At 39.3% G+C, this 27,443-nt stretch overlaps 1 protein-coding gene across 1 annotated transcript in view; it reads right to left on the bottom strand.

Annotated features, from left to right (window-relative positions):
* Window positions 1-1,081: 1,081 nt before the first annotated feature.
* PTPN5 (protein tyrosine phosphatase, non-receptor type 5 (striatum-enriched)) overlaps window positions 1,082-27,443 on the bottom strand; it is a gene marked incomplete at its 3' end in the record, with an annotated part of 75,558 nt that continues 49,196 nt past the window's right edge. Inside the window, exons 5-11 of the mRNA XM_010288056.1 lie at window positions 23,202-23,440; window positions 19,562-19,751; window positions 16,346-16,430; window positions 10,064-10,143; window positions 9,419-9,556; window positions 6,018-6,128; window positions 1,082-1,242 (exon numbers count right to left, since the gene is read on the bottom strand). Of these exons, the coding sequence (XP_010286358.1) occupies window positions 1,082-1,242; window positions 6,018-6,128; window positions 9,419-9,556; window positions 10,064-10,143; window positions 16,346-16,430; window positions 19,562-19,751; window positions 23,202-23,440 (1,004 nt within the window). The remainder of the gene's footprint in view (window positions 1,243-6,017; window positions 6,129-9,418; window positions 9,557-10,063; window positions 10,144-16,345; window positions 16,431-19,561; window positions 19,752-23,201; window positions 23,441-27,443) is intronic.

The raw sequence follows: 27,443 nt of genomic DNA, 5'->3' as shown, positions 1-27,443 counted from the left end.
GTAAAATTCCTTACAAAAATCCCAAAGATCAATTTGGCAAAATGTATTTTATTGAAATTATGGAAGATTATCCTGGCAAGATTATTGCATCACTTACAAGGCTTTCACTATTCACCTGGAATAATTGTTTTGAGAACCAACTTGTAGTTTTCAAGTAATCACATTTAACCTTTCTAAACACTAGCACAACTGGACTTGCTTTTAGACCTCTGGAACTTCTCCAATTTTCCAAGAACTGGAACTCAGCTATACTAAAGTTTAATGGTTTAGAGCCTGTGGACCAATTTTTTTTTAAACACTGTTGGGTGAAAATCATCTAGTATAGCTGATTTAATAATGGTTAGCAGTTGTTACTTAACACATTCCCTACTTAGCAGTACAAAGGAATGTACTTCATCATGTCTGTATGATCCTATTTTTTTCTGAAAACGGAAGAGAAGTATCTATCTTCATCTATTTTTTCTCCTCTGTGATTGATAATTACAATTTTCTCATCAGGCTTCAAACCACTGTAAGGATTTTGCTTCTTCCATATAAGAAGTTTTCATCTTTGCCAGTGGCTTTTCACAGATATTTCCATTTTGCTATCAGTTGCATACATTTCCTGTCTGCTAGTAAGTACGTGCTGCAAATCAGCTTTGCCACTGTTTCATTTGTTTTATGTATTACACTTGAATTATTATCTTCGGCCTAATCAGGAATTTTTTAAAATCAAAGAAGGAATCTTCTCATTTTTCTGCTTGCATGTGTCTTCCTACTTGATTTCGCTCAGTGTGTTAATCTTTGATTTAGCCCTTTTAAGATCGTTAAAGGCATATATTGCTGGTAAGGTAAATAAAGTTATACTGTTCTTACTTGTAACTCAGCCACCACCAGCTTCTCTGTTCAGCTCAGTCTGTATCTGATTGCAACACTTGATAATAGAAAATTATTATCATTAAATTTTAGAAGTTCCAAGCATATTTCAAAAGCAGTTGGGCAAGATCTCCCCCACCTCTGACTGATGGCCAATATGACAGCATCTGCACTATGCCATTATATGCAAAGAAGCCCTTAAAAGTCAGATACAACGTTTATTTACCTGCAGTGAACAATCACTGGGGCGTTCTTCTCTTCTGCACTCTGCATTGCCTCTTCCACTTCCAGTACTAGCTGTAACAGAGGGGGTGCTTGATCTGGTGTCTTCTGGTCTGGCCAAGATGTGTACCAGTAATGTTTCAGTTTTCTGATTTCTTCTCCTTTCTGCAATCCAGTTAAGACAAACACCACAAAGTTTTAAATTAATATTGAAACCCAGCCTTCCCTTTAAGAATGAGATGAGTAAATCAATGCTAAATGGAACGGGAGATCCAAATGGCAAGCCACACAACATAGAAATCTGGATTTCAAATATCATGTCTGCACTTCAGTAAACTGCCTTAAAAAAAATAATCCCCCCCACCTCGCCAAAGTATGCTGCTCTTTTAGTGCCAAGAGCTGTGCGCAAAACACTCCAGGCAGCCTGTTCCCTCTTGACAGATTCATTCAGCAAAGCCAGAGCTTTGCTTGTGACATAATTGCTTTTATAATGTATTTGACAGACAGAGAGCCAGGAGCCATATTTCTGTCTCTGATAGCTAGATAGATGAGGGAGAGAGAGGGGAGCTTATTTTGCTATCTCTTCTGACAGACAGACTCATATCAGTTTCCTGTCAATTCTACTCTTCTCTTAGACACGGTGAGAAATTCAGAGACACTACGGAAGGTGGGAATTGTATCTAGCTGCAGTCCAGCGCTTTTTGAGAGACACAAATTCCAATTCTCTCTATGTCTCAGCATGGCTATGAATACAGCAAATGTGCTGTTACCTTTTCTGAGTGCCAAGTAGCACTGTGAGCTTCTGATTTTGTGTGTTCAAAGTGACATCCTTCTGCGTGATTTCTAAAGGTGCCAAACAGCAACATGGAGCTCAGGGAACCTTTCAACCACTAGATAAGCCAGCTGGCATAGGGTCAAGCAAATGGCTTCAAAAGGTTTGGGAACAGAAGAGTTAACTTCCACAACCTTCCCTTAAACACATGGCTGGCTGAGTTTAAGAGTCGAGGAAAAAGAGAACAAATTTGTCTCTTTCTAAAGAAAAGGGCACAAAAATCTGGAAATAGTTTGTCAGCTATACTCTTAAGTCCCTATCACTGTCAGTCATTGGCTGTTAAAAGTGCTCTGTGGTTGTGCCACTTTCCATCCTTCTCTTTGGTTGACAAAGATTTCGCATAGCTTCACAGTGAACTAGACTGGGGAAGCGATCTAGTTAAATTTTTTTTCTTTCTCATGCTGGATTAATTTTCAGATGCATTGATCAGCTTCCCCCTTTGGCTTAACAAAGTCACATAAACGCTTGTGTGGGCACATGAGAGATGGCACACAGGTAGGAACAAGATTGCTGGACAAAGGGAAGCTGGGCTTCATTTGGTTGCTGTTCCAGCTTACACTGCTCATTGAAGCACAGCCATAGGAACCTCAAGGGTAAGCTCAATTTAGGAAAAGAGAGTCTTACTATCGTGTCACAGGTTAGGTTATTTACCCTAATGAGATGATGAGATAATCAGGTTAAGAGAGCATAACTAGTTGTCATGAATAGTACTTGAGCTCACTACAGTAAATCTGACCAAATTTCAACACTGCTCTGAAACATGAACATACACAGTTGCCTGACTATGTGTGAGCCACAGAAGTTATGAACATTGGATTAAGTGGGTTGTGAAAAATTATAATAAAAATGTTGTCAATAATACTAAAAGTAGCAGATAAAAGTCATCTGAATAAAAACATGAATCATTACATGAAGTCACTTATTTGACAGAAGCAGAAAAGAGCCAAAGTTCTAATGATGAACTCTGGATGTCTTTAGTTTTGTCTATGCTGTTGCCAATTTTATGCTTCTGCTTAGAGAACCCTGACTTCTGTGGTTCTGTACGCTTCTGCTTTAACTTCAACAAAATATTCTCTATTGGTGCTTCCTTGAGACTGAGAAGACTTGGGAACACCTAGGAGGAAGCATGACTTAATTGAATGTTTGAAGTCTACCATCATTTACGCTGTAGCAGAGGCTGAGATCATGAACCAGTGGCTAGACACTGGCAGGTTCCTTTGAGAAAGAAAAACAAGCCTTGCCCTATTGCCTGAGCATTTTCTAAATTCCTAAAGCTTGCCAAATCCAGTCCTCTATTCTGAGAACAGTATGATAGTCCACCCTGTAACACATACAGTAATCATATATTGCTGGTGGTGGTATCTTAATGGAAAACAGGAGTCAATTTATGGCATCTCTAGTTTTCGCTACCAAGTCATTTAACAAACATATAGTCTGGAGCTGCTACTCCACTATTGCTATTAAATGACAAATGTACAGCTCTAGGCAAAGGTAACCGAACAAATGGAATCTTTATTTCAGCTCTAGAACTCAGCAGTTTACCTCCTGACATTTGGGCATGGGAGGAAATCGACACTGTCCCACTAGTACTGAAAAAAAAGAGTATTGTGTAACTGAAAAACAAACTGGGATGAGCTTAAAGAAAATAATCAAAACGATCAAGTCATCTGAGTAGGGAAAAACTAAATCCTTGGAGACCTGTACATCCAGTAAAGACTTTCGTATCATTTGTGATAGGAAAGCACTTGTCTGTCTTGGCTGTGACTGGGAAAAATGTGTAGTTTCTCTACTTCTTTCCTTATGACTTCGCCATACTCTGCTACCCCAGCTATTCATTTTTGCTTTCTGTTAGTGCCTGAACATAGTGGATATGCCAGCCCTGACAAATAATCTGGCCTTCAGTTTGCTGGTTGTTGGGTTTTCCCCCCTGTGGGATACACAGTTACATATACAGAAAAGATATTCATATTTGACTCTAAATTCTGAAGCTCCTTAGTTCTAACATGGAGAGCTTCACCTAAGGAAGAACTAAGCAGGGACAAGAGAATTTGGGAAAACACTGAGAGGTTGCTGTTGGAATAAAACATTCAGCAGGTATGACTATTAGCATGAAAGGTACTTGTGAGATGGGAGTATGGCTTATTGCGCTTGAATTGTTATATTTAAGCTCTTCAGGACTGTTTCTTTGTTTTGTGCAACACTTGTTAAAGTGAGATTGCTTTTTGGATATACTACTGCAATATCGATATTAAAAGCCATTCCCTTGCAATTCCCATCTGCAAATGGAACTGGCTATTACCTTCCTGAGAAGAATTTGAATGATCCTTCCCCAGTGAGAAAACCAAATTTCCTTCCAGAAATATATAGAGAAAATGGGGGTTTTTTTTTGGAGGGGAGGAGGGAGTAGGAGGGGGCAAGGAAGACCATTTCAACTTAAATCTCTAAAGTTAATGTGAAGCTGAAAAAAAAATTGCAATATTTGCCAATATTAAAATGCTATATTTAACAATTTAAAACAATTATGAAAAACTCTTCTGGCAGACAGTGTAGTGTTTTACTGAGGAAATCTTGTTTTGTTACCATAACTAAAAAGTGACCAGTTCTGTTAGATATCAGTATTCCAGCAGAATTAATCTGTGTATTATTCTTGCTGCTGCACTGTAGTGTTTTGGATAAATTGTATTTAAGACTTCTGCAAGACCGCAACATACTTGTAAATATTCTTTACTTCCCACTTGTCAGGTAGTGTGATTTTTTCTCCTTGCTGCCTTTGCCAAAAACATGAGTGACAGACTTTCCACACTCTCAGTTCAGAAATGGGATTTCATATGCTGGCTTTCTGTCTATTAGCATATGGCTGAAGAGACTTGAAACTGGTTGGATAAAAGGAGAATTTTTTCAGCTTGGAAAGAAATTGTCGTGTTATAGTGAGGTCAAGGGAAGATCTAGTCGATGAAAGATGAATAAAGTTTATGTAAATAAACACATAGCTGGAGATTCTAGAACCTAACAATGAAAATAGTTGTAAAATAGGACTCTGAAACTTTAGACTAAGTATCATCTAAGTATTTAAAAAAATTAAATCTGTGTTTAAACTCTCCATCCACAAGATGACAGAATAGTTACTGGTATGTAAAACTACATATACAGTTAGATGGAAAGATACTAATGTTTAGAAATGTAAGCACGGGGTATGCTGTGGTGAAAGTGGTTTTAAAGGTCATCAACAGTTTTAGTGTCTTGGAGTGGAATGGCCCCTCAAAGCATGTTCAAAGTCAAGTCAGCCAAATCGCTCAAAGAATAAGTTAGCAAGGTACCTATTAAAAGGGGTTCAGCCATGGTGAACAGAAGTGGTGCTACCACACCACTGACAAGTGCCAAGCAGACCAGTAGTCCCACTGCTGAAACTGAAAATAGCAAGCAAAACTAAAAAGGCTTTTGCTCAGTTCTCAACTCCCCCACTTCTTGTTAGTAGCACAAGTCACCTTAGGTCTGAACAGCTGGCAGGTATCCAGCACTGTGACAGCATCCTAATAATTATTATGAAAAGACAAGAAGCACAACCTAAATATTTCTTAGGGGTCTTCCCATACTACAAAATATGTAAGATGTCATGCAGGCAGAAGTTCCTTGTTAGTAATCAGTAACCTTTTGCCTAAGTCCATGGCTCAAAGAATAAACAAACCTTTGAATTCTACAGAACACCATCACAGAGTTTAGCGGGTTATTCCACAAGTGCTGTCTGTCTGACTTGCAAAGGCTGGTAAGAAGCTATCTGTGAGATAACATGTCACTCTAAATGACCAGTCAACACAGAAGACACAGGCATAGAATGAGTCACTGGTTTATTCTACTGAGTGAATCCTGTACTACTACAATTGGCCTGGTAGTTTCATGTTGTACATATGCAGTCTAAATCTCTGACTGCTTGTTTTACTGTAGTTTTTATATGTTGGCAAACTGGGCAAAGCTATAATGACTTCAGTAATGAAACATGGTACTTGTACAACAGTACACTGTGCAGAAGATTTCTAGACAACTCTCCATGAACATCTCCATTTAAGGGTTTAAACAGCTAAATTACTGTAGGTACATTGGAATGATTTACCTTTAGGGTGATGAGCCTTAAACGGTAATCATCTGCTTGTATAACTCTATTAACTGTGATTTCTATTCCTTCATAGGTGACCTGTTCCTCTGGCCAATATTCCGTGCATTTCTGTGTACAATATAAAATAAATCTAGTTAAGCAGATATCACAAAAGGTTCATTTTTACTCCTCTGAAATTGGATATAGTCCATGCATAGATGAATATGAATGAGTGTTGTTTCTATAATAAGTACAAGTTTTCACTTTCTAAACAGGGACTGCATTTCAGGTGAATTTTGCTGCATTCATAATAGCCTGATTGCATGATTAAAAATGCACAAATCAAGTAATGACTAACCAATGCTTTTAAATACACTCATCCTTATTTATCTTTATGCAAATGATGTGCACTTTGAAGGTTCATTAGAAAAGCCAGTGGCCATGTGCCTGTTTTTTGATTAATCCTTTTCTTAAGATAATAATGATTAGTATAATACACACGAGTCACCAATATTTCTGTGGTGTGCATACACTGATATAGAAACAAAATATATGTTTTCTATTTTTTTCTCTGTTCAGAGAGCATTGACCCTTTATAAGATAATAATTTGCATAGGTTTTTGTACAAAACATGACTGGGGATATTTTGGGAATTAGATTATGTATCAAAATCTACTTTAAATGGACACTGAGAATCTTTCAAAGCTAAGGAACTAAAAGGAAGCAATAGCTGTGAGACCTATTAGACTCCTACATTTGATTTTGCCAAAAAACAGTCAGAGATGCAGCCAGAACAACCTGACAATTAGAGAAGGACAAACTATAGTCCACTTGCTATCAGTCTACATTGTGGTATTGATACACTAGACATGAGTAGGTGAGAATTTGTAAGCACTCCTATCCTGGAAGGAGGACTGAAAAAGACTGTGTTTTTTGGTATGTGGTTTCTCTTTAAACTAATCAATAAGCAAAGGAAGAGACAAGCACTTCAACACTGTGCATGAACTAGCTCATGGACAAGGAATGACATGAACAAGGCATGACATGAACAAGGCAGGGTCTGAGAAAAAGGCTCCCTTGTGATAATGGAAGAAGCAATCTCATTATCACAGGAGAATAAGAACCTGCTATTGGACCAACCCAGTTAAAGCCTCCTTTTTTACACAGCTCTACACAATCTTGAAGGAAGCAAGTTAAATCATTTTGCTCTCCCCCACTAAAAATAATTGCACTTCAGGAGAAAGACTAACAACAGAAAAGTATCTTGCAAAGTTAGAGTGAAAATTTTTGTGTAGGATAATCAGTGTTGTTCCATCTGCATAGTACAGCAGTTAATAACCCACTGGGAATGTGGCCCACTGTGTCTCTAAAATTATTTACGCAAATTCTTCCTATCCTCTTAAACTGAAGAATCCATTGTAAAAAATGTCAAAAGCGCTAGCAGCTATCAATAGCACAGACATTGCTCTGCTTAAAGGCGTGGAGTAAGATTGCCCACTCATTTCTGTGGGCTGTTTGTCAGTTCAGATTAGATGTGACAGAGGGCTGAGATACAGAGCTTTTAATACTCACATTAGCAAAGTCATTGCACTGAGGAGGAACGCAAAGCCTCTGTTACTAGCATCTTTGCCGAAGAAAGGTTTTGGTTTTGAATCTACGTACTTCTGAGTCTTGTTATTCATATATTAATATATGTGTTATGGAAGAAAGGGAATTAATATAGGAGACATTTACATGAAAGGACTTACCCTACATTTATGGCTGAGATTCCTGACACTGTTTAATTTTTGACACAAAAGGTATCAGAAAAGATTGAGCAGCTCTGTTATGATATATAGGCTGCAGCAAGCTCCTGTTGTATAGTGCATCAGCACTGCAGTGCACTGCTTCCCAAGACTGAGATGATGGGTGAAATACTTGCTCAGCATGCACAAGAGGAAATTCAAATGTAAAGGTTACTTTACATTCCTATTAGGCAATCGTGCTATGAAAACTATAGCGGAAGAACTTCTCACCAGATGTGTCATTCAGGATCAGTATTTAATCTGCATCATCATCTTTAAACCTCAAAGTGTACCAGAATCATTTAAGGACTATGTCATGACATTTTAACATCTTATTTGCCCTAAGCTGGCAACTCTGATCAACAAGTTACTACTTCAATGCTGCCTCTCAGACAGGGGCATATGTGAGTTTAAAATGTTAGTGCAAACAAAGCATTTAGATCAGCAACATACGGTACTTTGCATCATCAATTCAATCAGCCAGCTGTAATAACTGATCATTTTTAACTTGCAAAGCATGATAATTCTGTGTCTGTCTTGTTCATGTCTTTTTTTCATTAAAATCCCCAACTGGGGAAAGATAAAGGTTTGCGCACATGCATAATTATGGGCACTGAGCTTCCAACTAGCATTTAAGTCGTTATAATGCCATGTATGACAGAGGTATGCCCATATTCTTGGGCTTCTAAGTGTCTGAAGCCTCTTCTCCAAAGGAAACTCTCTCACCTAAATTACTAATGGGTTCTCAGGTATGCGCTTTGACAAATACTGCTGCTGCAGCTTAAGAAACATAACTTGGATCTCTCCACTACACCTTGCTGCCTGTGGTGAGAGGGGATGCAGAGTCCAACACATGCCCAGACCACTTTCTCACATCTTAATACTGCCATTGAAGGCAGACCTAAGCTCAGCTACTTGTCTGTGCCCAGGCACATGGTTCTTGCAAGTCTGCTATGGGGCAAATATTTCAGCAGGTAAGTAATGAGCAGCTGGAGGGCAGCAGTATATTAAACCACAAACAAAAATTACGTTAGGTGGATTAATAGAAACACCATGACAGTTTAATTTCTGGAAGTAGGTGGTGAATAGAAAATTTCAGCATCTTAATTTCAGTATTTCAAAAGCATTTCCTAGGCACATTCAGGAAAAGGTCTTCTGTATCCAAGTTGGCTCTAGTTGTTGAGTATTGTAAACTAGCATTGTTCACAATCCACGGACAGCCTCAATGAAATGTGGATATAGGCACTGAATCATAATAAATGCAAGGTAAAGCAGCACCAACTCTGTGATTAAAGATATTCAACCTTAGGAGTTATGGTGTACTACTGGTTTTGATTCCTTTAGACAGAACTTAAAAGAGCATCTGCAAATAGAGCTGGGTTCGGAGAGGTTTCAGGTCAGCTGGGAGAGGAAAAATAGCAAAAGAAGCAGTAGGGTAAGTCAGACAGCAAAACAAGACTTACAGTAAACTGCACTGGAAGAGAAGCCCACATATTCTCTGAGCCTGAAGAATTTAAGGCTGGCTCTGATTGCTCAGGCCACTGACACTCAACTTCTGTTCACTGGCTTAGCATCTATGACAAAAATATCTGCTATAATATAGATAAAAACACAGACTATATGTAAAACCATTACCTCATTCATCTCTTCTATATTGGTAATCATGACAATGATGGGAGAACGTTCCTGCCACACCATTCTCCAGAAATCACTGACAGTATTAACTATCGGTCCCTGAGTAGCAATATATACCTTTTCCTCTCCTCCATAGCCCTGCCAACAAAACAACAAGAGATCAGTTTTAACAGGGACGACCACCACAACCTTGAAGGTCCAGTCTTTACAACAGAGAGCTACCACTGGTTGGAATGGTGACTCCACAGAATCAGTTCTTCCCCTCTCTCTCTCTCTCTCTCTCCTGCACATGTGTACATGGAGCAAAGGCACAATACGGACTCACGTAATTCCAGCAATGAGTGTCCAACAGCCTTGAGGTGACTCTGGCTAGGTCAAGAGCCTTATTCAGGCTTATTATCCAGTGCCTTGGTCAGGCCAGCTGACAAGCAATTTGCATCAAGAAGTGCAGAAGTGTGCTTTTGTCTGGTCTGAACCTGTACAGTTGCACTTTGAGATAAATTGTTTTTCAGTTAATATAAGCAGGAGAGAAGAGCAATCAGTTTAGCTAGGATGCCTTTAAAAGCCAGTGGATGTTGCAGTTCTGTTTACGTTAACAGTGGCTGACAGAGGCTAGGCAGACACATTGGACTATTGAGCTCTTACCCTGATGTAGTTAGCATTGATGTAAGAGCTAAGGGGGTCATCCTGATCATCTGAGGTAAGGCACACTCTGCTGTGTGGATCTGAAAGGTGCAGAGAAATAAGTAATAGTTTATCAGTTGCTCAGAGGAGAGAAAGAGAGACACAAGATTATTTTGTACAGAGAGACACTTACATGCATCCATGGCCATCACAACAGATGTGAGTGGCCTTGGAGAGCTCCCATGTTAAAATGTTACCACAAAAAAAGGGAAAGGGTGTTTGGGGTAATTTGGCTGCTTCTCATAGTTTTACCCACTCTCTGAAGCCTGCTTAATTGTTCCTGATGCAGAGCCAGTGTCCCAGAGTGACTCTGGAAAAGAAGTTTTCTGCTCCAGGAAATTATTTCTCAATTTGTTAGGTCAACAGACTCATTCTGGCTTGTAAGATACTAGAATATTACTTGTGAAATGATAGAAAACAGTTTTTCTCCCAAACCATAAACACAGATTCCTTGCACACAGGCAAGCCAGATGACAATAACTCTTTACCCGTTTTGTCTTGCAGTGAACTAAACTCCAAGATGTGCTATTAACAAATGCAATGATTAAAGAAAAAGTAAAGAATATTAGCAGTTTCCTGTACAGTTTCAAGTCTCTTCAGTACTTGACTCTCCCTCATTGGGGCTGTTTATGAGGCATTATTCTTAATAAGATAACAAATGAAAATATTATTCCACCTGAGAAGCTCAGTCCAATTCCCACTGAAGTCAATGGGAGCTGTTTCACTGATTTTAATGTGAACTGACACAGGCCCACATTTATCCACTTTCACCAGTACTACACAGTTTATCATTGACAAGAAACACCTTCCTGAGAGAGGCCTCAGCAAACACTAACAGTGTATATCACCAGGAGAATATTAAAAACAAACCACAGATGACTTCATTAAAAAAATCCAGCCGCCTCAGAAACCAGAACAAAACAAAAAATATGCAAAAATAGTGCGATATTGGGTAAAGCAAAGGACTAAGCACACAATTTCTACTGTACTACACAGACTCAGCATGAAACACTGTAGTCAGAACAGATTCATGTTATCTATTATATGATCCGCAAAGCAAAGATATTAACAAAGATATTGTTTTCTAGCACAGAAGCACTGAAACCAGGGAGTTCCTAATACAGTTCCCTCCTGCTCAACTTTGCTTACCCCTCTAGTGCTGGGAAGATGATGAGACAAGAGATAAAAATTTGCTTTTTAATCAGTAATTCTGAGAGCCTGCAACACATCACACCATTAAAAAGGTGACATTGGTTGTCAGATGTTTTATTCAAATGTCACTGGAGTGGGTAGTTAGACCCCTTGCCTGAAGTTCCTTTGCTTGGGTTTTATGCAGTCATCCATGGAGTCTGCTGAAGTTTCAGTAACGATTACATGATTTTTCCCTACTAATAGCAGCAATAACACTACATTGTCCATCTCATGGTGTGTCTTTGGGGAGAAATAAAACAGATCTGAAGAACTCTATCAACAGGTGCCACAGACTTTTAAGCACCAACTGCTTTTAGTATTCTTCAACTGCAATAGAATTTGAGTTACTTTTCACCGTGGACTTTGTTATTGCTGTATCCACAAATATTAAAACATTATTCAGAACATGCTTTTACTTTAAATTATAATACTTGGCTTGTGATTTTTCTGTTAACATAGTATTTACATGTGTTAAGGCAGTATAGGCAGTTAGTAAACAGTTGCAACCTTACTTCATGTAAGAGAGGCCTATTAACACATTGTTGACACAAGAATGTGCTTTGTTTTGCAGAAAGTGTAACCTAAGCTGAATTGCATCTCTTAAAAATATATGAACAGGAATAACTCCTTCTTTAAAAAAAAAATCATAACAAGACTTTAATATAACAGTTTGCAGTCTGAATTTCAGATTTTCAATAGAGAAGCATTTAAGCAAAATCAAATCCTACTCTCAATGAAAACAATTTACCCAGGAAAAAAACAGTGCACAGGCCAGGTTCAAGACAAAACCATGCCTTTAAAAGAACAGCAGTAGTCTGTGTCTCTAAGAAACCAAATAATGTCAGCTATATTTTTCTTTTATGGCCATTTTGTGTTGATACTGTGCCTGACATTTTAGAGGAACTTGCTAAACTTAACTGAAATGTTTTGCATAACTTAAAATGGTGTAAAAGCAATAGACCTACGTAGAAATTTAAAAAGTCTGTCTAAATGTTACTCCTGAGAAAAGGATTCAATGAAATTGGTATCCAACATGCTCCAATAAGTTCTTGCCACCTCTGGAATTCTATAACAAGAACATCCTTTTCTATATATTCAAAAAGTGCCTCCAAGCACCTTAGAGAAAAATTGTAATTTTCCAGGCAATACCATAGGACTCATCCCCAGAAAAGGACTGTCTGCAAACAAATTCATAGTTATGAAATATCCAAATCAACCTCCTTATCTTGGCATTTTCCCAAAAACATCCTTCTGCCATCAAAAAGCCACCTTTTAAGCCATTTTACTACCAACAGCAATATTGGAGAATCTGCAAAAAGAATTTACCACAAAAGAAATATAAATGAAATGAATTACAGACTATTACCATGTTTCTCACTAGAATCAACTCTAGGATTGCAAGTAACTGATCATTATCTTAAGTGACTGCTTACCTTTTAATGATAACTGCCTAGATGGATTCTGGCAATGCAGCTGTTAAGGGAATTTTAGTTGCTTATTTAATTCAGATTTTGGGTTTGACTCTAGTTTGGTAATCAAGCATCTGCTGTTCCCTATGATAATCACTGGTCTGAGTCTGTTCTACTGCAGCTTCTTCAGGAGCTCCTGCCATTACTGCATTCTGCAGCTAGAACTTGGAAGAATGCTAGGTAGATACTCAAGGCAGCATAGACTACCTTTGGTCAGGCAAGAAACAAAAAAGTCAGTGGATGGTCAAAGCCTGAAAAGCACTGGACTCTCCTTCATCTTGCCTCTGGTTCCCTCTCCTACTTTGTGCATAGATAGTTTACTGGGATCCTCAGCTTTGAAGCATAAAGGGGATGTTTAGCTCTCCTTGCTAGCCTCTTTACTGACAGCACCAAGCCTTTCAAAATGGAGGTAGTTGGATAAAAGTGAACAGTCAGCCCTCTTCTTTCCTCAGCAATATCAAGCCATCCTTTGGTCACAGCCAGGGACAAAGCTGCATAGAGGTTACTAGTTTTGGAATTAATTCAGAAAAAAAAATATTCAGATCATAATGAACTTGGAATAAGCCTTCTAATCCTTGGAGTCAGAGAATCACAGAATTATTTAGGTTGGAAAAGACCTTTAAGATCATCAAGTCCAACTGTAAACCTAACACTGCCAAGTCCACCACTAAACCATGTTCCTAAGTACCACATCTATACATCTTTTAAATACCTCCAGGGATGATGAGTCCACCACTTCCCCAGGGCAGCCTTTTCCAGTGCCTGATAGATAACACTTTTTTCTAATATCCAATCTAAACCTCCCCTGGTGCAACTTGAGGCCATTTCCTGTTGTCCTATTGCTTGTTACTTGTTACAGTATTGAAAGTGTGGCCTCACCAGAACTGAGTACAGGGGGACGATTGCTTCCCTACTCCTGCTGACCTCACTGTTTCTGATACAGGCCTTCTTGGCCACCTGGGCACACTGCTAGCTCATGAACTGATCATTATCTTAAGTGACTGCTTACCTTTTAATGATAACTGCCTAGATGGATTCTGGCAATGCAGCTGTTAAGGGAATTTTAGTTGCTTATTTAATTCAGATTTTGGGTTTGACTCTAGTTTGGTAATCAAGCATCTGCTGTTCCCTATGATAATCACTCGTCTGAGTCTGTTCTACTGCAGCTTCTTCAGGAGCTCCTGCCATTACTGCATTCTGCAGCTAGAACTTGGAAGAATGCTAGGTAGATACTCAAGGCAGCATAGACTACCTTTGGTCAGGCAAGAAACAAAAAAGTCAGTGGATGGTCAAAGCCTGAAAAGCACTGGACTCTCCTTCATCTTGCCTCTGGTTCCCTCTCCTACTTTGTGCATAGATAGTTTACTGGGATCCTCAGCTTTGAAGCATAAAGGGGATGTTTAGCTCTCCTTGCTAGCCTCTTTACTGACAGCACCAAGCCTTTCAAAATGGAGGTAGTTGGATAAAAGTGAACAGTCAGCCCTCTTCTTTCCTCAGCAATATCAAGCCATCCTTTGGTCACAGCCAGGGACAAAGCTGCATAGAGGTTACTAGTTTTGGAATTAATTCAGAAAAAAAAATATTCAGATCATAATGAACTTGGAATAAGCCTTCTAATCCTTGGAGTCAGAGAATCACAGAATTATTTAGGTTGGAAAAGACCTTTAAGATCATCAAGTCCAACTGTAAACCTAACACTGCCAAGTCCACCACTAAACCATGTTCCTAAGTACCACATCTATACATCTTTTAAATACCTCCAGGGATGATGAGTCCACCACTTCCCCAGGGCAGCCTTTTCCAGTGCCTGATAGATAACACTTTTTTCTAATATCCAATCTAAACCTCCCCTGGTGCAACTTGAGGCCATTTCCTGTTGTCCTATTGCTTGTTACTTGTTACAGTATTGAAAGTGTGGCCTCACCAGAACTGAGTACAGGGGGACGATTGCTTCCCTACTCCTGCTGACCTCACTGTTTCTGATACAGGCCTTCTTGGCCACCTGGGCACACTGCTAGCTCATGTTCAGCTGGCTGTCAGCCAGCATCCCCAGGTCCTTTACCACCAAGCAGCTTTCTAGCCACTTCTCCCCAAGCCTGTGGTGTTGCATGGGTTTCTTGTGACTCATGTGCAGGACCTGGCACTTAGCCGTGTTGAACCTCATACAGTTGGCCTTGGCCCATCAATCCAGCCTGTCCAGATCCCTCTGTAGAGCCTTCCTACCCTCCAGCAGATCAACACTTCTGCCCAAGTTGATGTCATCTGCATGGCAGGTTAGAAACTAGTTATCTTATCTGGAGAGGTCAAAGCGACAACAATGGCTGCTTGCAGATACCCACATGGCTCAGATTATGCTTGCAGCAAATAATTAACCCACTGAATAATAATTTGTAAAAACATATGACAGTGGGCCAGCTGATTACAACTCTGGAACAGGGTGTTCAAAATGACAGCAATTCTGATATTTGAGCTTAAAAATCCAATATAAGGTATTTAAAATGGATCCAGTTCTCAAAGTACGCATTAGATACCAAATTTAGAATATACAGATCACTTTAATCTAGCAGTTCAGGTATCTGAAATCACTAGCCACTTTTGCAATCTTCCCTTTCCAGCAAAAACAGTGAATTAATACATGAATGATTCACTTCAGTCATTAGTACAGAAATTGTGAAACATGGCTGAATGTTTTTACACTTTCGCTCTAAGGTGGAGTACAAAGTCATCAGATAGGTTGCGCAAATTGGATCATTGGCTGCAGCCACTGGAGTTATAAATGTAGATAAAAAACCTCTTCTGGAATCATTTCCAATGCAGATTGATTGACTAAAATGACAGGTATAGCTGAGGACATTTTTGACTTCTCTGAACTTTGCTAACCTGACACTGAACCTTTTGCGCTTTGCAAATAGAGCTGTTGTGGCTCATGGTGGCGTCTTCCAACAATGGCTTAGAGCAAACAAAGAGGCATGACATCTCATCATATCACTTTTCAAAGTAACTTTAAGTATGACACAGGGGAAAACGATGACACTTGTAAAAATTTGTACCAAAATGTTTCTCAAAACTCATACTCCTGGCTACAAATAAAAATAGTGTAACAGAAAAGAAAAAGATTTTGATTTTCTGTATCATCTTAATGCCATCAGGCCAACTCCAAATATTCTCAGTTCACATTTGAGGTGTAAATCTGACAAAAACATCAGTCGGGAAAATAACATTGCTAACATGTAATCCTTCTAAAGAGTTTAATCAAAGAAACCACAAAGCAATATCTGAATAAACACACTAAATTCTTGGCTAGAATTTTTAAGCAGCACCAAATGATGCAATTCTAATGATTTAAAAATCTAAGTGCTGCTGATGTTCAGTGAATCTCAGGTTCTTCATGTTCTGTACCTCTTGAAATTTGATTTATGCTTGGAAGCCACGTTGCTGCTTCATAAATATGGCCTTTGGACAATACAGTACCAATACAATGGTAGTGATAGCACCCTTGATGCATTCTGGAAAGGAAAGTGAAGCCTTTCAGCATGTGGAATAAACCAGCCTGCCTCAGTGGCTTAAAAAGCAGGAAACTTACTTGGGAGAATTGTTTTGTAGCGATTCTTACGCACTAAGCCTGGAATATCATACTCCTTTGGATCCACAAAGTTCATTGGAATTTCCTGTTAAAAAAACCAAACAAACCACAAGACACAGCAGGTAGTATTATTAGATTCACAAGAGGAATAAAAAAATCCAAGCCCATTACATCCTGCCTGTGAGAGAGGCAAAGTGATGAAGTCAACTGAGACATATGGTACAGTACTTCTAGAAATTTACCACCAAAATACGATTGATGTTTCCTTTTACTGTCACTGGCTTTCTTTTCTGAAATCCTGAATATGAAAACACTCATAGTGACTAATTCATTGAGTAATACGCACGAGAGCATTATGTTAGCTCCTAATATTATTAGAACTGAATTGCAAGTATAGGCACAGAAATAAGCAAAAGGTGGTAGGTAAGATACCCTGCTCCAAAAGCAATGGACCTCAGACACCATCTTTTCTGACTCACATGCCTTCTTCCTCTCTGAGGGTGGAAGGAAATAATTTACTAGTGACTTTCACCAGCAACAAATTATGACACACATTATGACAGGTTGGAGTACTGACCTGACTCTGTGGAGCTGGGGGGAGTGTCACTCTTTTTGCTCACCACACTTAAAAGCTCCACGGGCAAGGACAGCAAACAGGTGTTCAGGGATTACCTGCTCTCTACACTACTGACCCAAAGAACACACAAAGATGGAGGGGCTTCTTATTCCCCCCTACTCATCTTCTGCAAGTAAGTGGCCAACACCAGGCAGGAACAAACAGGAACCTTCCACCAACTAGAGTCTGTGGGCATGTGAGGAGATGGATGTGTCAACCAGGCTCAGCAGAGTAAAGGCTCATGGGAGCTTGGGAGCAGAGCTGGTCATCCCAGCTGCTGCACAATGGATTTGAAAGACCACTAATGGACTTACTGGTAATAGGAGTCAAGGTTGAGTAAGACAAACCTCACACAGGGAAGAAATTAAGATGAGCAGAGCTATGGACTATGTTAAATTCTGGAGCTTCAGAAGACTGACTACCTGTTTTCTTCCTCTTACACAGCTCTGAGCATACTGTTGGGCTTAACCAGAGGCAGCTGATGATAAAAAAAAACATTTTGTTGAAGTAGTTTCCTATCAATTTGGGGAACTGCATGGGAATGAAACCTTCATGTTTTCCTCAATTGCTACTTGATATTGAGTCACCCAAAACTCTACTTGAGCCAAGCTCCATGGTCTGTCTTTGGGACTTAGTCATTCACTGCTCAAGCAAATTCTTGGTGAAATCAACATGACTTCTGCTTGAATAAAAACTCTGAATCTTGTAAGAATTTCAGGACTTAGCTCTGCAAGTGACATCCCCTCTGACTTTTCTTCAAAAATGAAACACAGCTGCTTGCTTCATTGTGGGTCTGGACTTTGAAAACCAAGTAGGTTAGACAGACTGAAAATACATGATGCAGAGCTAGCTGGTGATGACTGTTTCATAAAAAAGTCCCCACTAGTTTACAATTTTTAATTACAGAAATGACATTTTGATTACATAGCATTTTTATCTATGCTTTTTCAGTTTTCATTAAAGAATGGAAATTACTTTGGGATAGTTTGGTTGTTGAATGATTTTTCTGAACACCAGGAAAACTAATTCAAAATATCTCAGAGAAATTAAGCATTTTTTCCCCTACTTTTAACATTATTTTCTTTGCTTGAAAGCTACAGTGCACCTCAGAGACTGATGAAACTGTATGTGGACTTGTTCAGCAGTCAATTCAGGCACTCACTAAGTGAACATTTCCTCCCTAGAACAGCAACAGATGCTTTACTTTGAAAGAATCAGGGCTTGTCTACACAAAAGCTGCTTTTCTTCAACTTGTACAGTACTAAGTGAATTAAGGGCCACAGATATCTGGTGGTCTATTTTAAAACAGAAGTCCAGACTATTTCATCTCCCGCCATGCTTTTGAAGTGAAAAAAACCAACCCCGAAATTGCACAAGGAAGGAGGACAGCAAGTGTTACTCCTGCTCTTTCAGACCCTTGCAAGTCATAAAGAGGACAGGCTGAATGGGCTGTTATGTTGCGAAACATCACCTTCCCCCTGCTCTGCTGAGAATCCATGCTTAAGAGAATATTTGACTTGGCAGCATTAACTTCAGTAGCTCTTGATCATGTGCTTTGAAATACCCCAGCATGCAAAGACTGTGCCCCGGTTACCTCCCATCTTGTGCATGAATTTACAACCCTGCCTAGTAGACACAATACTCATAGCAACTGCAGCATTTTGCATTTTTTTTTTTCCATGTATAATAAACATGACAACGCCTATCATACAGACACTCAAGCAGCTAGAGAAGAGGCTCACGGAGTGCAAAGATTTAAAAAGCCAGTGTAGTCAACACACCGAAATGTATCTGGCCTTTATCCTAAACTACGTAGAAATCCAATTTTCAACTGCTTGCTTCACCTGTGCACGTGTATTTTTTCCTCAAAATGAGGCAAAGAATTCTTTCTCCCAAAGTGACCATGGATACAGTGAACATAATTCATATTCCTAAAAGCAACTGACAGAGCCGTTTACAACTAGTAAATGATTTTTGTGCAGAAAAAAACCACAGTAAGATATACTTTCTATGGCTCCTGCTGAGTGACATAGTCATCTTGTGCTTCAGTTATCTGAAGAACATTCAGGCTTGGCAAGTAGCTCCATGCCAAGCATTCAACAGCAAAGAGCATGCACTTGGACTAATTTAATCCCTAGGGCAACTCCAGACACATTTCATAAATTATGCTTATAGCAAACTTGGCTTTTCTTCTGTACCTTAGTGAAAATTTTTGATTTTTTTTTGTTAAAAAGTAGCATGCCGAGAGGGAAGGAAAGAGAGGGAAGGAAAGAGAGGGAAGGAAAGAGAGGGAAGGAAAGAGAGGGAAGGAAAGAGAGGGAAGGAAAGAGAGGGAAGGAAAGAGAGGGAAGGAAAGAAAGCTTTTTTTGTTGTTGCCAGAAACAATTTTCTAGTTTTTAAGTGACAACAGCACTGAAAGCTTTCAGACATTGTCATTCCATGGGATGACAAATTTCAGAATTGCATTAAATACTTCACTGATGGAAATTGAGTTTGCACATACTAATTTTAGACTTGCAGAAAATAATAGCAAGGTTCATAGAAGAGAGGTAACATCCTATTTTTCTGATGCTCCTAGAATAGAGAGGTCAGACACTCACAAAGAACTCTGCCTGGAGTATGAAAGGATCCAATGCTTTCTTGTGCAGTTCCTCTTCAGTAAGGACATTTGATGCCGTCTGGAGATATTCTTGGGCTGACTGTTCCCGTGGTGACATGATATAGCCAAAACCTTGCTCAGAACAGCCTGGGGTACACATATCCAGTGTGAGTGAAACATTTGAACCTCTCCTGCAAAACAGAGTGATTGGAGTTTGCTTACAGCATAACAGACTGACCCATCATTGTCAGCAATGGATACAGTCCCAATGACAGATGAATGGCAAATCTGAAAAGCAACCCAGCTGGTTCTGTTTTGTACATTATGGTCACTAACTGTAAAAAATGGATGAAGCTTCTTGTGTAGACAAGAGCAGAAGATGATTTTGTACACCGGACTATGAAGGCCAACACTTTCAAAGTGCTGTCTGTGGTAAGGTAACTGCATACTGTGTCACTTAGCAACTTGCTTGCCAAAGATGTTGAGCAGGCAACTGAAGGACAGTTTTCATACTTGTCGAAATCACACCATATTTTCAGATACTTGAATATGGACCAATATTTTAGACACCAGAGGTGAAAATATTGGTTGTAGTTTTTGTCAGGCCGCAGTAGGGCAAGATCTTGGGATAAACATTACCAGTTCATTAATAAATTAGTTCATTAACAAATTAAATTTAAAAATAAATAAATAACAAAGACATGAGATGCCAAACATTACAGCAAATAGTTTTTCTGTCTGAAAAACTTTCTTTCCACAATGGTACATCACAAGAAAGGTAAAATGAAGGGCCCAACATTTTAACAGTCACATTAAAAACAGAGATGCTGTTGAGTGTAGAATTTTTAGTGGCTTTTATTTGTTAGCCACACAATAAAACAAAAAACTCAAAATACCTGCATTGTTTAATGAATACCATTTTAAAGCATTTCTGAGCTTCTGTCAATCTCGCATGTTACAGACAAAAGTAAGATTCAAATGCCATCAGTGAATCTATATTTAAATATCTTTAACATAATAATAAAATCGTACAATATGATGATTACTACATGGAGTGTTCTATGCATCCACGCAGTAAACCTATTTTTGATGACTCTCAACTGGCAAAATCTAGCTGGGAGGTGTTTGCAGGAGCTAATGAAAAACCATGCAAACATGCAGGCATGTCTAGCTCACAAAGATGACAGCAGAAGTTGTTACTTGGATCACTGCCCGTTTCTGGATTCAGGAGTTTTTCCAAAAGAATGTGCAGCTAGCCTCCTGCTATGATTCACAGTCATAGGGAAATGATTTTGGATGAAACATGACCATTAGTGGTCAACACTGAATCTTTAGTGACACCTTTCAAAAGATTTTGACCCCACCCTGTGTGCTGTTAAATAGCTACTACATTCTTCCCCAGAAATAGATGCATTTGATAACGAATGCTTTTGGTTCTTTTAAGGTAGAAGAGGCTACATACATAGAGATGTTAATAGTTCTTCAGCATGAGGAAATGCGATTGTTTCTTCTTAAGAGTAACATTCAGTGCTGTTTGAATTTAGCTAGTGACTACCCTTCTAATGGCATAGGTGGTTAAGAATGAGAGGGAAGTAAGATGGAGAAGCAGAATGGATGCAAAAAAGGGATAGGAAGGTAATTCAACATAATACCAAACAAAGGAAGAATGACCAATGCTTGATGTAAATGAAATCTGTCAGAGCACAGCCCAAACCTGAAATGATATCCGGCTTCTTAAGCACTCGTAAAACAAACTTGTTTTCAACATACACATCTTAAGTGTACATGTTTACCTAGTGTAAGCACTTCAAGCAATTGCTTCCTTTTTCCTACCTCTACTTCTTTGACAGTTTTTTAAATTGTAACTCATTACTTGAATCAATTGATATTCCCCACTTCTCTTGAAGCAGCGAGTATCTTTCCTGCAGGCTAGCAGTCACTTGAGAAGAAATGTCAGCACCTTTAAGATGAGAGATGGAATGAAATCAGGGATGATGAGGCATTTCAAGACCAATCATGCCCATAATGTAAAACAATGGCAAAAGTCACTGAGAGCAGCAGGTTCAGGGACAAGGCCAAGAGGTTACTGCAATCTCATGTTTAAAGTAGAAGATTATAACAATAAAAGGTAGGACATTTTAGGACAGATGTTGTAACCAAGACTAAAAAGTGAGAAAAAACATTCTAATCTCACAGAGTGCAAATTAAAAGCCTCTTCTGTAGCATTCCCTTTTACTGTGTCATGTGACATTTTGGAAACTCAGCATCATACTTTAAAAAAAATAAATATCTAAGGTCTGCCCTTTAAGTTTTAGATATGAGGATTAACTACGGTTAGAACTCCAATCAAGCTTGAAAACCTAGAAATAAAGAAAGGTGATACTTTGCTATGTTTGGCCCTTCAGTAACCTCATTCTTTTAACATCATCACCTTTGTAGAATTTCTTTATGGGATTTCTATCCTCAAGATCTTTGTTCTCTTTCACTAAGACAACTGAAAGAACACAGAACAGAAAAAAGATGCAGCCTGCCAACAATATAAATTCAGTCTTCCTGTGGTACACAGAAGAAAGGAAAGGAACCTTAAATCAACCTCAGCCTCAGACATGAGGTTGTTAAGTCTGATGTACTTCCTTTCACTCATCCACTCACTCACACACACAGACACACTGGCAAAGTGCAATAAAATAATCTTATGGATGAAAGTATAAGGATAGTTCAGTCCAACAGAACACCCAGTAACTCCACTGAACATTCCCCCATTCACACACTCTGGAATTCACCCACCTCTGGGCCTTTTGAAGTTCACCCATTACAGGTGACCTTTCTGTGAGATGCATTTCTCCATCTTCACTCAGACAACACAAATCAATGCTGCATCATTCCTATCTTCCTTTTATCTTAAAATTGCCTTTTCCCAGCTGTGAATCTTTCTGAGAAGCTCCATTGCCCTGCTGGTTCAAGGAGCGAACACCAGCTAACCCTGAAGTTTAAGTGCTCAGTTAATGTCAAAGGAATTCATTTACTTTTGGACTAACCCATTTATATGAGAATTATTGCAAATTATTACTTGTCCCATGGTTTGCTTTTGGAGAAAGGAATAAAGAAAAAAATTAACAAGATCCACCCCTTTTCAGAAGTAAACGCTTTTGTGGCCCTATAGTGGATTTCATGCTATGCAGTTGCCATCGTGGGAAATGGCAAGAGACTGACCGTGGTGACATGATATAGCCAAAACCTTGCTCAGAACAGCCTGGGGTACACATATCCAGTGTGAGTGAAACATTTGAACCTCTCCTGCAAAACAGAGTGATTGGAGTTTGCTTACAGCATAACAGACTGACCCATCATTGTCAGCATGGCTGACAATGGCTATTTTAAAGGAAATGGCTATTTTAAAGGAAAGAAATTATGCTTTTGAATAACACTTGTTGATAGCTGTCTAGAAACTATGGGTTTTGGCTAATATGCTTATGACTGGACTGAAAACAAGACAGGAAATAATGCAGGTACTTGGCTTTATAACCACATCTTAAAGTGAAATTCATGAAGGCAATGAAGTTTTTTACTAGGCACAGAACCCCTAAATCCACAAAATCTGGGACCAGACTTTCCTCTATTAATAGTCACATCTACCCTACCTTTCTTGCAAGCCCACGGATTTAACCGTTAGAGTAGCTGGATCTGTCTCCGCTTTAATGTCCATTACGCAGTCAAAGACCGGAGTCTCTGGTACAGGATCCAAATCTAGGAAGTCATCCTCATTTTTATCCTCTGTCCACTCTGAGTACGTGAATGAAGGCTGCCGGCTCACAGATTGGCGTCTGTCCTCTTGTAGCGGAAAGGGGGAGTCTGGACGGGCTCCGAACAGATGCCAAAACTGGAGGAAACAAACATTTAAAAAAGCTTTCTGCTTGTTGCCAGCCCTTCCATACAGCCTAGAGGATGGGTCTTTAGGGCAGCATCCCAGCTCATTATAATGTGTTAGAACTGGAAACTACTGAAGAGGACAGGAATGTTCCATACAGGAGTAGTTTTGTGGTGCATGTTACAAGGATTCACATCTACCCATTCAAACCTGCTTTCAGCTCCAGAGGTTTCCACAGAGCTGGCCAGGCTTAACTCAGGGATACAGCGGAAGCAGAATGTGCTTGTGACCATCATATGCCAGCCAACGTGGTACCACTGTCCTTTTTGTTCAGTTGCTTACCCTTCCTTGGTTTGTTTACAACACAAAAATCTACTGTACTCTTCTACAAATCATAGCTCTCCTGACTTAAACGGTCTGCCATCTAAAATTTAGATAAAGCTGGGTTAAGAAAATATAATTTTCCTGAACTGCACATCTTTGATAATCTGGCACTGTACCACAAATTCATGTGTAAACCAGTAATTTTTTAAAGAGGCCTTTATTTTGATGTGCCTGGTTTTGAGGCTCAGAATATTCCGTATCAGTTTTTGGCCAGTGGCAGAGGCTATTCTGTAATCTAATTATCTGATTTAAACATGGTATAGACATTAAATAATAAATCTTGTGATGTTCTAGGACATAAATGTAATATTAAGGTTTATATTATAAATTAATGAAAGGTTTGAAATGGCATGAATCTAAACAATTACCGTATCATAGTGGTCTGCATGGATGCTGTGGCAGACTAGATGATTTGGAGATTCTATCAGTAAACTGTTTAATCCTCCACACAGGCCTCAGTTAAAAATTTCAAGCCCACCTCTGAATTCCAGGATCTGGAACCTCAGGCCAACTTCATCCCTCTAGCATTGAATCAGGAGCAGCATCACTCAGGCTAAATGTTACACAAACCATATTGTACTTTCATGCGTCCTTTTGAGAATAAGAATAGGTTGTATTTTCCAAAGTAAAGCGTCTTCTGTCCTTTTCTTATATGGCTTTTAAATGGGCAGTTGAATTTAGAAAATCTGCCATTAAAAAGGGTCAAATTTCTCTTCCTAGGCTACTAAAGCACATTAGCTTGTATAGGATTTTGAACAACAATTTTCTTGTGCCTGTGTGTCTTCATGTACTCTCATTTCTCTTAGCCTAAAGAATGAAAGGAAGTGAAGCAAGTTCTCATTTCTGTCCATAGTCAGCTTTAGCCAATGTTAGACTCTCACAAAGCAGCAGTATTCATTTGACAGTTACGTCAAACAAAATGGGTTTTTGTTTCAGTTAATCAGAATACACGGTAATTACAAAAGCAAGATAGGAACATGACTGATAGACTTTTATTTTAGACAAATTTGGGGCCAAGTCTGAATTGAATCTGTCCTACGTGCTTGGCCTGTTGGATGACGAGCAAGAAGCCTGAAGATTTGGTTCTATTTTCATTCCCCAAGATTAATTCTAGAGCTTGGCAGTCCCACAGTACTAGCCATGATTCTTTCACATACTGCAAGACTGTAATAGCTGAGCAGTTCACAGTGTAAAGTATCTGCTCGACAACTTTGTACTGGTGGAGAGTGCTGCTGTTACTAAAATCAACACTTGTGCCAAGGGCCAAGTATAAGGTCTAGGTAACAACTATATGTTACAGATTCTAGAGCTGGTATGGTGACACAGGACTCATTTTACCGGTGATTTAACACACTATAAATTCAAAGGAATAAAATTTCACCCTAGAAACAAAGCAGCTTTTCTTCCAGTTGAAAGAAGTGTGTGGTAAATAAGGAGCTGCCCAAGGCGCTGGAAGAGATTAAGTTATACTTAAAAGTGATGGGGTTAAAGTAAATAATGGAAAAATAGTCAGCTTTGAAAACCTGTTCAGGAGGACTACATAGCTCAGTGCTGGTTCTCTGCAGCTGCCTGGGTCTTAACATAGCATTATATGAGACAGAAAACAGACAGCATCACTAAACAAGTCTCAAGCAATCTATCTAGCCTTCTATTTTCACTGATTTCCAGCCTCCCGATACATTCTGGTATCTGGGTATTCTCAGGAAAGTGCCTCAAACATTAGGTGAGGTCTGCTCTCCTGAAAAATTCATTCTACATGTATTAGTCACAAATTCCCTAATACAGGAATGAGCTGGACTTTAGCATGTGCACAGACCAGACAGGACCTCCGTTCTCTTGGTATCACTTCTGAGAATCTGCCTGACCACCATTTCTCAGCCTTGTTACATGGCCCAACAGTCACTGCTCTACATTAAAGCAATAAAGTACCTGTTTAAACAGGTACATTTTTTCCCCTTCCCCAGGGAACTACTAAAGCATTACCGTAAATTACCACAGTTGCTGAATTAAAAAAAAAAATAAAAATGCATAAGCTGCTTTTCACTGGTATGCCATCTGGTATATACATCAGCGTGGGACTGATGTATCAGGTCCATCTATAAAGAGAGAAGGGTACATTTGGGAAGGAAAGATTTCGTCATAAAGGCACTCCTCAGTGTAAAACGTCCCTTCAAGGTCCCTTCCAGATAGCATATTGCTTAAAAACCATGAAAAAAAAAAAAGAGAGCGTGCATGCGTGAGAGATCACTCAGCTGAGACAGGGGGAAAAGAAAGAAAACAGTCCTCATGCAACTATCTGTTGTCCACAAGGCTGGAACTCCAGAAACCCTGCTTAGCTCCATCACTGTTATTTGCAGTGTTCTGCTAATGACTGTTTTACACCTTATTCCCTAAATGCTGGTAGAAGCAGATGTTTTCAAATTACAAAGCAGCATGACCTGATATGTCAGAGACTAAGATTACAGGCACATAGGAAGAGACAAGACTCATATGCTCTCTCTAAACCACCTCTCTTTACTAATGGCACTGTCAGAGAGAACATACTGGGCAAGATGGACCATTGGTCTGAACTCACAGGATGATTCTTATATTCTGATGCTCTGTGACTTGTCCAGAGAACAGGCTGTCAAACAGTGACATTTGTGCCTCCACTCTAGCTAGAAGGCTGTTAACACAGACAACAGGAATACAAAAGAGAGCAAGCTTGACTGTATGGGAACTGTTATAAAACCGTTGCTGTACAAAAGTTTTAACCAAGAATTAAAAATGGGCCAAGTAAGGTCTCATTTACACTGGTATAAGTGTTCACTTGCAAGGAGTTACTACCCACGCAAAGCGGTTCAAACTACAATCAAAATTTTTGGGCACAGAGAGCTTGCATTTAAAGTTACTTTTTGTGCTAAGAATGGGTCAGCAATAAAAAGTTTCCATCCACCAAGAAATAGGTTGGATACGCAGAAAAATCACACCCCTGCTATTTTGATTTACAGTTCAGAATGTTTTGCTGCAAAATTACCTGGAATTCACACAGTTCATCACAATTCTCAGATATCTCTTTTTTGTTCTTTAATATTCGCAACTACAAAATCACCAGAAGTTTATTTTTTGAGGACAAAATTCATCTGTATAAGGAACAGCAGCACCAAAAAGCAGAAAATTGCAAAAACCCGCTAACTTCCTTGCCTACATCAATGATCACAATAATTATCTACTTTGCCTTGTGAATGGTTTTAAAAAGTACATTCACCCGACACATTAAACAGAAGATTTTGCCACTGTGCTGCCTCTGAGTGAACTTAATCACGGTATGTAATAGGACAGACTTCCTATCAGGGAGTGCGGCCAGCAAACCAGAGGAGGTATTCCCACCTCCTTGGCATTGATGCAGTTGCATCTTGAATACTGTGTCCAATTTTAGGGTCTCCAGTTTAAGGCAGATATAGACAAACTGGAGGGGGCCCAGTGGAGGGCTATAAAGGAGGTCAGGGGTCTGGAGCACATGACCTTTGAAAGAGGTGGAAGGAATTGGGCTTGTTCATCCTGGCAAAGAGGAGGCTGGGGTGATCTAACAGCAGCCTGCAACTACTTGAAGGGCAGCTCCAGAGATAATGCAGCCCGACTCTTCTTGGTA

The sequence above is a fragment of the Phaethon lepturus genome, unplaced genomic scaffold (assembly GCF_000687285.1).
Source record: "Phaethon lepturus isolate BGI_N335 unplaced genomic scaffold, ASM68728v1 scaffold4095, whole genome shotgun sequence".
Lineage (NCBI taxonomy): Eukaryota > Metazoa > Chordata > Aves > Phaethontiformes > Phaethontidae > Phaethon > Phaethon lepturus.
Note: the sequence above shows the minus strand (reverse complement) of the source record. Positions and strands in the feature narration are given on the sequence as shown.